The sequence below is a fragment of the Mercurialis annua genome, linkage group LG3, assembly GCF_937616625.2.
Source record: "Mercurialis annua linkage group LG3, ddMerAnnu1.2, whole genome shotgun sequence".
Taxonomy (NCBI): Eukaryota; Viridiplantae; Streptophyta; class Magnoliopsida; order Malpighiales; family Euphorbiaceae; genus Mercurialis; species Mercurialis annua.
Window position 1 is genome coordinate 7,831,865 of NC_065572.1, and position 15,637 is coordinate 7,847,501.

General features: G+C 30.7%; 2 protein-coding genes and 1 non-coding gene across 3 annotated transcripts; 2 read left to right on the forward strand and 1 right to left on the reverse strand.

The window, feature by feature from the left end:
* Window positions 1–300: 300 nt before the first annotated feature.
* LOC126674836 (synaptotagmin-3-like) lies at window positions 301–1,641 on the reverse strand. Its single transcript, XM_050369357.2, has 3 exons — window positions 1,151–1,641; window positions 768–829; window positions 301–693 (listed from the first exon to the last, which is right to left on the reverse strand). Exons 1-3 carry the CDS (start codon window positions 1,152–1,154, stop codon window positions 424–426), a joined length of 336 nt encoding a protein of 111 aa, XP_050225314.1. The 5' UTR covers window positions 1,155–1,641; the 3' UTR covers window positions 301–423.
* Window positions 1,642–11,716: 10,075 nt separating this feature from the next.
* Window positions 11,717–14,826, forward strand: LOC126674112 (uncharacterized). The gene is made up of 2 exons (XM_050368490.2): window positions 11,717–13,173; window positions 14,294–14,826. Exons 1-2 carry the CDS (start codon window positions 12,368–12,370, stop codon window positions 14,511–14,513), a joined length of 1,026 nt encoding a protein of 341 aa, XP_050224447.1. The 5' UTR covers window positions 11,717–12,367; the 3' UTR covers window positions 14,514–14,826.
* A 714-nt stretch (window positions 14,827–15,540) lies between these two features.
* Window positions 15,541–15,613, forward strand: TRNAE-CUC (transfer RNA glutamic acid (anticodon CUC)). The gene has a single exon. It is a non-coding gene; the product is annotated as a tRNA-Glu (tRNA).
* The last annotated feature ends 24 nt before the right edge of the window (window positions 15,614–15,637 follow it).

The window sequence follows — 15,637 nt, forward strand, 5'->3', positions numbered from 1 at the left end:
AATTAATCTAAAATCAACCTAAAATCAACCAAATGTCAAATGTTTTTCACTGATACAGAAGTAAGGACAGGAATCAATTTCAATTGTATTTTGCAGTTTATATAATTTAAGAGGAATTTAATAGTACATATTGGATAATTTTAAAGTCAATAAAAACTTTACCTAAAATCAACTAAATATCAACCAAATATTAGTCTAAAATCAACCTTATGTCAACCTAATATCAACCATATGTCAACCAAATATCAACCTAAAATCAACCATATGTCAACCAAATATCAACCTAAAATCAACCATATATTAAAGATTAAACTAATATTAAATAAAATCAAAAAGAAGGAATATAACAATTCATACTACTGAAACTGTTTTTTCAAGCAATACATATTCAAATCATTGTCCTATTAAGTACACCCACGATGCTCATGATTCAAGCAAATGTACGAAGCCAATATGAATAGGGGTGAAAAGAAAATATATGAACTCCGCAAAAAGAAAAAGATAGAAACAGGCAATGATTTGCAAGCTAAACAGTAATCTCTTCACATAAACCATTATCAAACACTGACTTTGAACTATAGGAGGCAAAGTTCCAAGGGATAGATGTTCAAACTCAATTGCTTGTATCTTATACTTGCCAACGTATTCTGCAAATATAGGTTGTCTGGTGGTTTTTATTGTAGCACATATTGCCTGCACATTAACGAATGAATATTTTAGAACTATATAAGCAAGTTTTAGGCATATTCAAGTGATCATAGACATACCTTATCAAGATAAGGCCACATATTCAATAGAAACTTGTTTAGCCAGTCTACGTGCAACATCACTGAACAATAAACAAAAGGTGGAAATAAACAACAATTGTAATTTACAAACAAATTGTAGTTTGCTTACTCATTCATAATCAGGGCATTTCACCCATAAGGGAATTTCAGACAAAATTTCTTCCAAGGAGCTGGAGTCTAGATCATGGAGTGGTCTAATCACTGGATCCTATATTATTTATTGATTAAGTTTCTCATTTTAAAAGTTTTATTTACGATAATTGTCGTATTTAACTGTCATTTGTTAAATCATCCAAGTTCCTAAATTTCTATTAACAGTAAAATTGCAATCAAATTTCAGTAACAGTGATAGTCGGTCTTACCCATGCCATCGCCGATTAACTTTTCTCCAAATTTCCTCTTTCAAAATATTCACCGCTACGGGCTCCGCCGCCGTGGTCGGAGATTCATTGACAAAAGATCTTGTTGCGATGCAAAACAACAGTAACAAAGCGATTGAGACCAGAGAAACACGATTACTACTACCAGCTTTGACTCTGTTTCATTATCGGTGGCCAACCGTTGGATCCCATTCCGTCGTTTACCTCTTATTCATATAGCAACGACTCTCGACTCCTCCACCTACCTCCGTGTCCCTGTTGCCTATATTTTTTGTTCTCCAACACGCTTACTGGTCGGAAAACAATGTCTTTCACTTCATTGCTGCTCGCCGGAGAGCTGAGGTTCCCCGTACGAAAACTGTAATGTTTCTGTACTTAATTTGCTCTTCTTGTGTGTTGGGAAGAAGGGGGCATAATTGTCCTTTTAAAATTTTAAATCAGCTTATTTTGAATTTGAGGTATGGTTGTAAACTTTTTATTTTTCTTGAGAGATTTTTGCATATTTTTAGTTTGTGAGGTAAAAATGAAATTTAATAGATTTTTTGGTATATTTCTGTACTCAGCCCTTAATTATTCTATATGTCATATTATATTTTCAAAATGTCACAAATTTTAAAAATTAAGTAAAAATGATATTAAAATACATCTATGCAATATAAATATAATATAAATTTTACATCTTTGATACGTACTGTATATAACTCAAAAATATACCGGATACGGTTCAAAAAATCTCATACTCATATCAAATGTGTATTTATTATATATTAAAAAATATAAACCCTCCATCGCAATATAGTTGTCCCCTTTATCTTTATTACACAGTTTAAGAAAAGCAATTATTGTTTATGGAGTTTGTAAAATTTTCTTACTTTTCTTGTCATACCCTATTTAATATAGGATTCACTTCCAATTTACTTTCAATTTACTCATTAGTGGATTTTAAATGAGGGTAATATAGGAAAATTGGATGTAAAAATAAGTTACTTTTTAAAAGTGGACAAGAGTTTTGGGCCAAAATTTTTTCTCAAAGTGGACAACTCTATTGGGACGGAGGTAGTATATATTAAATATAAATTATTTTTGATGATGTATTAATGAAAAGAAGTATTGACACATGATTCATACAAGATACTCCCTCCGTCTCAATAGAGTTGTCCACTTTGATAAAAAAAATTGTCCCAAAATTTTTGTCCACTTTCAAAAAGTAACTAAATTTTACAATCAATTTTCCTATATTACCCCTATTTAAAATCCACTAATGAGTAAATTGAAAGTGGACCCTATATTAAATAGGGGTATGACAAGAAAATTAAGGAAAATTTTACAAAATCCATGAACAATAATTGATTTTCTTAAACTGTATGATAAAGGCAAAGTGGACAACTCTATTGGGACGGAGGGAGTACATTTTTAAAAATTATCCATACAAGATATTACATCAAAGATACTTAGGTGATACATATATGAAACACTATTGAAAATAGCAAATATACATCTTTGATAAATATAATCTACAACTAAAAGATATATCGAATACAGCTCGAAAATATTTAAAAAATATGCATAAAAAAATAAGTAATAAAACTTAAAAAAAGACATAAAAAAATGGTTCGGATGATAGAATGTATATATCAAAGATGTATCAAATATGTATCGGATTTGTATAAAAAACACGAAAAGGAGTTTGAACGATCGCATATGTATTAGAGATGTATTTAATATATATTGGAGATGTATTAAATATGTATCATTTATATACTTATTAAACATGTATATAATTTTGACAATCATCTATTTGTAGCAAAAATGTCAAAATGATGCTAAATGTTTCGGGAATGTATCAAATGTATATCGGAGATGTATTTAGCAAAATTAATGTATCAAATATGTTTCAGAAATGTGTCAAATATGTATTGAAAATATATCAAATATGTATTTGAGATTTTGGAGGAAAATTAACCCCACCTATGCGTCGTTTATTTTTTACTTTTTAAATAATAAATTTATAATTATCTAATATATTTGAGATGTATCGGAAATGTATCGGAAATGTATTAAAAATATATCAGAGATGTATCGAAAATGAATCAAAGATGTTTCGGCTATATAAATATTAGTAATAAATGGAAAAATATAAAAAAAACATAATGAAAAGCTTAATTTATGAAGTTTTTTAGTCTTTTAGTCAATTGACATGTCTTGAGTACGGACTTACTGTTATTATTATTGTTTTCTTCCATTGAAGAATTTGATTCCACCTTTAAAGACTAGAATTGAAATCATGCTACATACAACTCAACTTTTCCATCAAAAAAAGACACTCATGAACTCTTCTCCGTCAACAGTTTCTTTCTTTATGAGAAGCTGAGCAAGTTCATGGAGAATGTCGATAAGAGTTGTCATCTCCTTGGCCCTTGCATATGCCGTCTCCACCAGCTCTCTTACCTCTGCATCCACAATATCCGCAGTCTCCATGGAGTAGTATTTTTAGGATGACATCTAATAGCAACCATATAATATGAGGTCAGTTCTATTTAAACCGGCACTTCTCAGTAGTAGTCTAGCTGTTGTAACATTGATACCGATCGTTGAATCTTTGGTACCAATTGTCGTGACCGGTTCTTAACCGGATTGGTATGCGCAGCGGAATCGAAACCATTGGTAGGTATTTAATTATGGATTTGATCAACAAACAATAATATAGCAAAATAATAAATAACACAAGAGATTTACGTGGTTCTGCTTTAAAGCGTACATCCACGGGCAAAAGATTCGAGCCATCCACTAATCATCAAAAGTAGTACAAAATTGGTGGAGAATCACCAAATAGATAACATCTCTAATAAATATGCCCTTAAAGAAATACCCACAAAGTGTTTCTCTCTCTACAAGAAGTACCCAAAAGGGTAAGAATTAACTTATATTCCTCACATCACACACACCCCCTTTTCCCTTTATTCACATCAATGTCTACATTGTGTGTTCGGTTTTTAGTGTCTTCTAAAAGATGAATAAGGTAGTGTATATATAGTGAATAATTAGTCCGTATGGCATTAGGAATATTAATCCTAATTGGATTTATACTTGCTAGTTAGCCAATGATAACAAAGTTATCCTTTTCCCAAACACTTCATTAATAGACTCCTAATACATTTAGGAATTAGAATTCTAGGCATATTCCAACAATCTCCACCTTGACTTGAATTCTCCAATAAACTGTGATTACTGTTGTGCTCCACCTTCTCCATTTAAGTCCAAACTGAAATTATTCCAAAAGAGGTTCTTTGAGGAGGACCATACAAGCTTCAAGAACGTCTTGAACTTGATGAAACCAAAATGACTGAAGATTTACTATCTTCGGGTGTATCAATCAAAATTTCACGAAACTTCGAATTTTGTTGGTCTTAAAACTGATACCAGAAACAAACGTCATTAGTAGCATAATGATTAAATCAAAAAACAAATGTTGAGATCGTAGCATATCCCTTAATCTTCATAAGTCGACAAACCCAATGAGCATACATCACAAGTGCAGCATCCAATCTCACTTCATCGCCAAATAACCCATAAAACTCGTAGTTTTATAATATTGAGATACCAGACATGAGCATATAGAAATCATGTTGAACATACATTATTGTTCTAACTGCCTCATTATGCATATTGTCCTTGACTGAACCAAAATTCCAAAATTCTGCATGTATTGACCGTTACCCATAACTACACTCCACTATCAACTAGTTGTAGTCGGAAAACCAATCAAAATTGGCACAAATGTGATATGAACAACCTGAATCTACATAAATTTCGGATAAAAAAAAAACAATTATGCTGCGATTTTGAGCGTAGACCGGTTCTCTAACCTGATTCGCTTGTAACCGCTAGCATTCAGTCCTCATCTAATTATCTCCAAACAAATTGACTTATGAGTGATCCAATAGTGACGTCATTCCAAATTACAAACGTTGTAATCCATCTTGTGTATAAGATTGCTACTTAATCAAACAAAATCTCCTTTGCAATATCATGATTTTATCAAAATCTGATTATGTCCAAACAAATTCAACAAACTCTTAAAAGCAATTTTTAAATTCAAATCACTAATATAATTTTATGAGAGTATAAAGAGATTATCCCAATCATTCATCTTACAAAGGCTCTATAAAATCCTCAAATAGTTGTGTGTTTAGAAAAGTCATACCTTTTTCTTTGTAGTTTAAAGTAGCATATTGATCTCCATCACAAAAATCTCCTTAAGAATTTTAATACCCAAGTCTGTCTTCAATTGACGACTTTCGGCACTTCCAAATTTGGTGGCTTCTCTATCTCCAAATAATCTTCTTGTGTCAAGTAATTTCGTCTTGCGAAATCCTCCAAATAATACTTTACCATAATAATTATAATCCAAAATTAAATCTGAAAAACCAAATTGGCTCTGATACCAATTGTTGTAACATTGATACCGATCGTTGAATCTTTGGTACCAATTGTCGTGACCGGTTCTTAACCGGATTGGTATGCGCAGCGGAATCGAAACCATTGGTAGGTATTTAATTATGGATTTGATCAACAAACAATAATATAGCAAAATAATAAATAACACAAGAGATTTACGTGGTTCTGCTTTAAAGCGTACATCCACGGGCGAAAGATTCGAGCCATCCACTAATCATCAAAAGGAGTACAAAATTGGTGGAGAATCACCAAATAGAGAACATCTCTAATAAATATGCCCTTAAAGAAATACCCACAAAGTGTTTCTCTCTCTACAAGAAGTACCCAAAAGGGTAAGAATTAACTTATATTCCTCACATCACACACATCCCCTTTTCCCTTTATTCACATCAATGTCTACATTGTGTGTTCGGTTTTTGGTGTCTTCTAAAAGGTAAATAAGGTAGTGTATATATAGTGAATAATTAATCTGTATGGCATTAGGAATATTAATCCTAATTGGATTTATACTTCCTAGTTAGCCAATGATAACAAAGTTATCCTTTTCCCAAACACTTTATTAATAGAGTCCTAATACAAATAGGAATTAGAATTCTAGACATATTACAACAATCTAGTTGATAGTATAAACCCCGGATCTGAAGCTAAACAAGCATAACCACTCAAAAACATGAATTGGGTGTCTGATTCCGCAAAAAGATCTGAAGCTAAACTCGAATGATGATGTGATCTACTTTCTTCATCAACAACATCCCTGGTCGATGGTGACCGGAAGATAATATTTAAGTGTATTTCCGCCCGACGATGCAACCGTACTGGTTGATGATATATCAATGGCGGAGGAAGATCGTACTTATAGTTTCAGTCTTGATTTCTTAAGAATGGAAAGTACCCTTTAATTATCTTTAATTTACTAGTTGATTTTATAATCTGGGTAGGTTTTAAAGGAAGAAATGGAACATTCAGTGGTGATGGAGAAAAAATCATGACGAAGAAGAAGAACGTGGCGGGTGAAAAGTATTAAAGAAAAATGATAAAATTGTAATAAAAAAGATAACAATGCTGGAAAAAAAAGTAGTGCGTGAAAGTTGAGCCGTTTTTTTGCAGTTTTCTGTAATTTTCTTTATATTTAATCATTAAAATATAAATCTTATATATTCCTATTTCAATTAGATAAATATATTATTAAAAAAGTAAAGTTATTTCAAATCATTATATATATATATATATATATATATATATATATATATATATTCTTTTAAATAAAAATATATTTCTAAATAAATTTTTTAAATAAATTTTTATGTTTAGAATTTTTATTTGTGGTGATTATAAAATGTATTTTATTTAAATAAATAAAAACATATATGTGTATATATGTATATAATTTATAAAAATATATGTTATTTATAAACTGGTTAACCGCGGTTTTTAAACTCCAAACTCTAAATCTAAACCATTAACCATAAAAATTAAAAATTAAAATCTAAATCTAAACTCTTGTACCGGTTAACCAGTTTCATTTTGGGTAGATAATTTTATAATTTATATTTTTATTGCAAATATATGTTTATAATAATTTTATCGTAACGATTAGAAAACTTTTTTAAAAAAATTTGCATCCCTCACCTCCGATTAGTATTTCACGCATTTTGAAAATACAATTATGTGGTAATCTGACCAAAAAATAAAAAAAATTGGGGTTAGTTGTTCAAAAAAATAAAAACTGTGTTAAATGATCTTGTGGGGTAATTGATTCTAGGGGTCACTGTATTTTTTAAGAATTGTAAAATGGTGACCGATCTTCAAAACGTCATAAAATGGTTACTAAACTTTTAAATATGTGATTTTTGGAGGTTTTTAAGTGTTTTACGGTCAAATTATATATATGTAATAATCAAAATTTGATTATTTATGACAAATAATACCTTTTGCTTTTCTATGCATTTGGTTTGTCAATATGTGACTCTTTGAACTTCTGACACAGAATTATTTAATTCAATTTTTATTATTTTGATCAATTAACTCTAAAAAATTTCATCGAAGAAAGCAATGAACAAACAAAGAGTTTTTCTTGGTCATTTACAACCCAATTTACCTTCTTGCTCTCTGTTTTAATTTTTTCTTGGTTGTGATCATATTAAGTGGATCAAAAGGTTTGAGGGTTCTATTTTACATTTGAGTTGATCATGCTCTCTTTATCACTCATGTATGCTTAGGCATTAAGAATTTTATTGTGTAGGCATAGAATTTTATTGTGTAGGCATTAAAAATTTGTTTGATCGATTATTTTCTAGATTGATTATGAATTTTGTATGTAACCCTAATTTGTATCGTTGAAAATTCATTATCTTCATTGTCATTTTGAATTATGCAATTTGTCAAAAAAATGTAAAGATCCTCTGTTATTTATGTTGCACGAAAATGAAAACTGAAATAAAAATGGTGAATTTTGTATGTTCATTTATTTCTTTCATCGATTATGATTGTTTTTATATATTTCGCAGTTCACTTTTAAATTAGCTATTATTTATTCGAATCTATTAATCTTCTCCCATTAAGTTATCACATAAAAATTAACAAATTTTTATGCAAACATAGTCGACCCACAAAATTGTATTAAGATTAGGTTCGATTGTTGGATATTAATTATAAGCATTTGTATAATGCTCTAAAATTAAATACCAACCAGAAAACAGGATCAAAAGTGTACATCTTAAAACTAATGGATGAATCTCTATAGACCCACTGAATCAACACTTGGAACTGTGGCTAACATCATCCATTAATTAGTTTTCTTCTCATCACAATCTACAGTTGAAGATTTATCATATACATTCCTGTTTTCAATTGTGCAATATTTGACAAGAAATGTAAAGATCGTTTGTTACTTATGTTGCACCAAAACGGAAACTGAAATAAAAACGGTAAAACGGTTTTTTAATATAGTAAACATGTAATTGATAAAAATAGGGATGTAATTATTAATACCGACAATTATAAAATATATTTTTATTAAAATAAAATACTGTATATTTATAATAATAAATAAAATGAATTATGACTATAATTAAATTATTTTCATAATAATTAATAATTTGAAAAATAAGATGTGGTTTTAGAAGAAAAAGAAAATTCTTTTTAAAAACAAAAAATTGTGGATAATCTGAATATAAATTTGTGGATAACTAATTTTGTTTATAAAGATAAATCTTAGGTTTTTATTTATTTATTTAGGAAACATATTTTCTAAAAGAAAAATAAATATTTAATTTTATTTATTTACAAAAACGGTCTCAAAACTTTTAATATGAATTTATGAGAGTTACAAAATAAAACGAAACTTTCTCGAGGATTATATATATCATAACCGGTCATTGCAAAGATGTGTGTATCATGATCAATTATCTTACACTTAGTCATTTTAATAAATTATGAATAATACTCTATATTTTTATGTCAATTAACGACAATACTCTCTATTTTTAGGTTAACTAAAAATAAAATTAGATCAGAGAGACAAAGACAAAGAATTAATTGATTAAAAAACCTAACTGTGAATTAATTGACTCTAACACACAAATTCAAGAACTAGAATAACTATTTGCTCATTAAACTTATATTGTTGTATATTTTGTTTGTTAGAGGAAAACTTATAGAGACAAAAACAAGCGGAAGCACATGGTGGTGGTTCATGAGACAGCGACTTATGTTGGTAGTTTACACAGAAGTACAGCAGTAAGAACCTGAAAATACTTTAAAATGTCATGTTTTGGTAGGGATGAAGGACTACTGCACCGTACCAACATTTGGCTGGCTGCATTTAACCAAATTTTCATTATATTTCGCATGTTTATGATTAGCTATTTTGTGGTTGATCTATACTTCATAGGATAAGATAACAAGACTACAACCAGTGGCGGAACCCGGGTGGAGCGAGGTGGGATGGTTGCCCCACCCTGATTCCAAAACGTTCAAAATCAATGAATGACGAATAATAATTTTAAGAGAAACGAACAATTTTTTTATTTTTTTTTGAGTCAAGCAGCGATGTCGTTTAGTTTAAAAAAAAAATCTAAAACACATCAAATAATATGTCAAAGGGTCTATTAAAAATAACCGTACAACATATCGCTCGGCCATTTTGCCCCAACTGAACAAAAGTTATATATGATTCCACCACTAAAACTATATGCTCCCCCTTTTCTAAAATGTTAAACCTTCAAGTGTAAATTAGTAGAGTCAAGTAGCAAACTTCTCAATATAAATATGAAAAAATTATTAAAAATCGATTTGATTAATATCAAAAGGAGCTCGAGCTATTCGAATTAACTATTAAATCAAGTTTGTACATCAAAATATTCAACTCAATAGATTTATAAGTTTAATTGAGTTTTAGTTATTTTTTTTATTCTTGTATAATTATACATATTTAAAAAAATGTCTTTATTTCACATTAGATTTAGTTTTAAATATTTATATATGAGTTAACTCTAGTCGAATTTAAATTTTAACCACACTATCCAATTCGAATTTGGGCCAAAAATTAAACATAATCAAAGTTGAGCGGAATCGAGCTTGAATTTAACAGTATTTCGACTCGATTCAATTAAGATGAACATGAAGATAATGCTACTTGGAATATAGGTTTATAAAGAGTTGGATTAGTAATTTGTCTGTAGTTCTTTGATTAAGATAATGCTACTTGGAAATTTTTATGTCTATGTTTATCCATTACTATGTTTATCTTTCAATTCATAAATGAACAAAAAGTCAACGCGCCCCTTAAACTTGTGTCATGGGATCATCTAACCCAATTTATACTTTTTTTAGCAACTAACCCCAAAACTCTTTATTTTCGGATCAGGTAACCCATAATTGTATTTTTAAAACGCGTAAATTACAAATCGGAGATGAGGGATGCAAAAAAAATAATTAGATACTTCCCTAATTGTTGCGATATAATTATCCTAAATCTGTTTTTTAAAATAAAAATATAAATTATGGGGTTATTTGACCCCAAAATGAAGAGTTTTAGGGTTAGTTGCTCAAAAAAGTATAAATTGGGCTAGATGACCCCGTGTCACAAGTTCAAGGGGTGCGTTGACCCTTTATTCATTCATAAATTGGAAATTAGTGTTTGTTCCTATCTTTGCTAATCATTAAAATTAGAAGACTATGAATAAAACAAATCAAACGGCAAGCAAAGAATTTATAATCTTTTTTAAAGCTTAATTAACAACTTGAAGAGCCTCATTCTACCATTCAAACGTCAACCTTTTCTTCTTTTAATGACTATGGCATTTATTGGGTGAAGTCATTGTCATTGGATCTAATTACGTTTCTTTCTAAATCTAATGTCAAAAGGTGCATATAGATGCTTCAACTTTTTCTCTAAAGATATTTAAATCCTTGGAGCAAGGATCACTCAATGTTTTATCATTCTCATTTCAATTTGCATTAGGAACCTATAACTTTTGAATCACAGACTCCAAATCAAGCATTACTCTATATAATAATAACATAGTTCTTAATAGTGCACCCGAAAAGCATTTAAGCGTTAAAAAATACTAGATTAAAGTGTTGTGTATGGAAAATATTTCTGAAGCGTTTAGACATTGCTGAAGCGTTAAGTGAAACAATTTTAGATGAGAGGTGAGCTACTAACTTCATAATAGAGAAAAAGGATTTCAAAAATGGATTACGAAGGAGAAGAATGATGTTGACGATGACGCATCGCTAAGTAAATACCACTGAATCCTATATCTACTTGGACAGGCAGGCTTTTTTACGCTTAGCGCCTCGGGCTATACGAAGCCCTTTGCGTTTTACGTGCACCTAACACTTTAACAACCATGAATAGTAACACTTGAAATAAAAGAGAACATCAAAATGAAAAGAGTATATTGCAATCAAAATTATTAAAAGATAGTTTCACCGATTTTCCAATTTAAAGGACTGAGTTAAACTGAATTAAAATTTAGGGGTTTAGCACGAAGATTAAGTGTGTATCTACATTTATTTTCCTAATTTAATGGTCAGCGTTTACCCGTGAAGATTCATTCATACCCAATATAATCTGCACCCTACAAAGGATTAAATCAACATGACCCCAAAAATAGTAACCAAATCAAACCCAAAATGACTAAATTGTAATAAATTCTTTGCCCTGCTATCAAGTTCTTACCTTTCCCACTTTAAACGTAATCACTCAACTCAACCAAATCTTTATTTATTCTCTAAATTTACACTTGCTATTTAATTTAGTATTTCAGTCACTTTTCTCCACCTAATCTGTCTCTCTTATCTGTATTGAAGAGACAGTATTTGGTGCAGTTTAACTTCTTGTCAGAAAGATAGATCCTTTTCTTTTTCACACTTTATTTTAAATTCATTTATGACATATTTTATAAGTCTTTATAGAATTTGAGTATGTATTTGATCTTGTCGGAGGATTTGAACTCACGACTTTAGCAGTTTAGTGCTGAGCATTTATACTTTGAGTTATAGCTCGTCGGTTTGATCTGGGTTTCGCGTTTTTAATAGAAATTGTTTCCTTTTCTATTATTGGGTTTGTTTAGATTGATGCATGGTTAATTTTTGTGTATGAACATGAATTTTGGTGGTTTGTGTGGAGATTTAAGGGATGATGGGATCTGTTTTGTATTTATGATTGGTGGTGGTATTGGTATTTGTTTTTGAGGTTCTTGAGAGTTCAGGGTTTATATAGTGGTGATATTAATGGATTTAAGAAGTGATGAAAGTAAAACAGTTGTTGGCAGTTTTGATCAAGAAACTGGTAGGAGTTTAACTGGAGGAATGAGCAATTCTGATGATATGATGCGTGTTGGGAGAGAAATTAGGGATTTGGATGCGATTAATTACGGATTGGAGTCGACTAAGATGGGAATTCGTGAGCCGTTAGATGGAGGAACTAGTGGGAATTTAAGTTATGCGGTTAATGAGGTTGTTCTTGAAAGAATGATTGTGATCAATTCAGGAGAAATTGTAACGATTAGTGGACAAAACAGAAAATTAAGTACAAAGATTGATGATTTGGGATTGAATGGTGTGGTGCTAGATCAGAAAACATGTGTTAGTAGAATAAATGATGTTGTAGTGGAGCAAGTTGGTGAAAAAAGTCGTCAGGATCCGAGTAATTCAACTAATGCTGTTGTGCTCGAGACTGTAATAATCGTAAACTCAGAAGAGATTCCATCGATTAGTAGTGGAAACGAGCAACTGGGAGTAAAGGACGGAGAATTGGGGCCGAGTAAGGTACTGATTGATAAGTCAAAAACAAAGCTATCCAAAGCGGAGGAGCAATCGTGTGTGATTGATGTGAAATGTGGTGGTGGAGGGGGTTTTAAGGATTGTGACGGAGAAACGGTTTGTAGGATTTGTCACTTGAGTTCTGAGGTAATGGCGGAAACCACAGCCACCACATCTTCTATGGATCTAATTGAGCTTGGTTGTGGGTGTAAAGATGAGCTTGGCATTGCTCATGCTTATTGTGCAGAGGCCTGGTTTAAGCTAAAAGGAAACAGGTAATGATGGTTACTGTTGTCATAAGCAGAGTTTTTAAGATTTGTGTTTTCTGTTTATGTCTGCACCTGTTTATATACGCTGTTGCACGAAAACAAAAATGCTGAAAATACCACTTTTAAAAGAATAGGGTATAAATATAAAGTTTTGGAGTTTCAAAACAGTTGTTAGAAACGGAAACGAAATACAAAAACTTAGAATGGGACAAGTTATAGTGCAACATAGTATATGTGATTGAATGAAGATTTGTAATCATTAGATCGTACATTATCTTCTCGTCTTTTGCTAATATACAAAAGTTTTTTTATTGAAGTTAGTCTTGATTTGATGAATTTGATTATGGTGAAATTTAAGTTCGCCACATGCTATTTAATTGCAAGAAAATTCAATGTCCTATCCCTAAAATATATTTGTTGAAGTTGGCATAGATCTGTTCCTAGGTCTTCAAGCACAATAGATTCTTCAAATTGGCACTAGATCAGGAATCTACTCTAGATTCATCATCTTTACTAATGCTTGAAGACCATATGCTTGCTTGCTTTCTTTTAACAACTGCCGAGGGGACTGAACCCTAGTAAACAGCACCCCTTTTCTCATTCGTGACCTTTGAGTGAAATTTATGCTATTACAGAGCTGTGAGAACTTTGGGATATTTCTCGGTTGTGCTATTTTACTGTTCAGGAAATTAGCTGTAACCAACAAGTTGAATTGCATTAGTTCTACGGCTTGAAATGTGTAGGTTATCGTAAGATTAGAACATGAAGAATCTAGCATCATCATAGGCATTCCATTTAAATACATCTATCCATGTGTGCACACCAAGCTTACAAATTCTGCTACAGTCAACTAATTGATCATTGTAAACTTTTATTACTGTGAAATTCACATGGGTGGATCCTTATCATCTATGAATGAATCTTACATCAGCGCTGAACTATAGATTGTTTTTTGAGACTATTTTAATTTTAGTTCTTATTAATTTTAACGCACTCGCAACAATGGCTTGTCTTCTTAATTCCGCTAGATACATTTCTCTATAGTACTACAACTGCCTTCAATGTGCTTCACTTGATTCAAATTTCTTAATTACAGTGATATGCTTTCTTTTCTTTTATCACGCAGAATGTGCGAGATATGCGGAGAGACAGCAAAGAATGTGACAGGAGTCGGAGAAAACAGATTTATGGAAGAGTGGAACCAAAGGAGATTCATCGGTAGTAACAGTAACTCATCAGAGAGAGGCGGAGGATGTTGGCGAGGTCAGCCTTTTTGCAACTTCCTGATGGCGTGCCTCGTAATAGCTTTTGTGCTGCCATGGTTTTTCCGAGTAAATATGTTCTAATGGCTAGCAAATCGAGTTCATATCTATTACATGCTCCACACAGTTCATAGCATGCCAGTTGATTCTTCAAATTGCGAACTTTGACACTTGAAATTACCAAAATTCGCTGCGTTTTTGAAGGATAATGATACTACATCGCAATCAGGTCGACTCATCTCTCTGCAGGCTCATTCAGATGTCATCACAGTCAAATAGATAAAAGTGTATACAATTATTTATAAAGAAATACTTGTTTGATTGCTCATTGCTCTTTATTGCTTATACTATGTTGTTTCATAGAATTTTTGGTCCATTAGATAAGTAATCTTTTTTATCTGAGATTGTTTAGTTAGGTTAGTTGGGGATGGTGTTAGTGTTAGAATTCTTTTGATTTAAATCAGCCAAAATAACGGGCTTGAATGTAGTCGGAGGACTTGGCCACTTGAAGTAGGCCTCACATAAGTAATTCTCCACATCAAATCAAAGGGGAAATACAATTCAAGTACATGGTATTTTAAATATTTAACATTTAGCCAATGATATTTGGCCATTTAATGTAACACAAGTGATACCAGAAATAACTAGTCTGTTGTAGTGTTGTCAATTTACTTTTCAAATTAATTTTATTTTATACACAAGAATTAATTGAATTTATAAAAATGACAATTTTTCTGTATATTTTCATTAATTATTTTAATTTTCTATAAAAAGTCGTGTACTTATGTAATTTTTATTTCTTCTAAAAGTAGTATATCTTATAAAATTTATCATTTATGAATTCTTTTTTTTGACAATATTTATGAATTCTTTTAAATAAATAAACTATCTGTTAACACAAATTTAAAACATATTAGCTAACAAAATTTTAATTTCTTTAATAATTTAAAAATTAATATAAATTTATATATTAAAAAAACCCTACAAAATGTTGATTGGTTGCATGTCTTCTTTTAAAGTGATTGGTTATTTTATTTTTATATTTTTCTATTATATTATATTTTATATAAGTAATGTAAGTTTAAGGAAAAATGAAAATATGTAACAATAATCCGTTGTAGTCTAGTTGGTCAGGATATTCGGCTCTCACCCGAAAGACCCGGGTTCAAATCCCGGCAACGGAACTTTTTTATTTTTTATTTTTTATC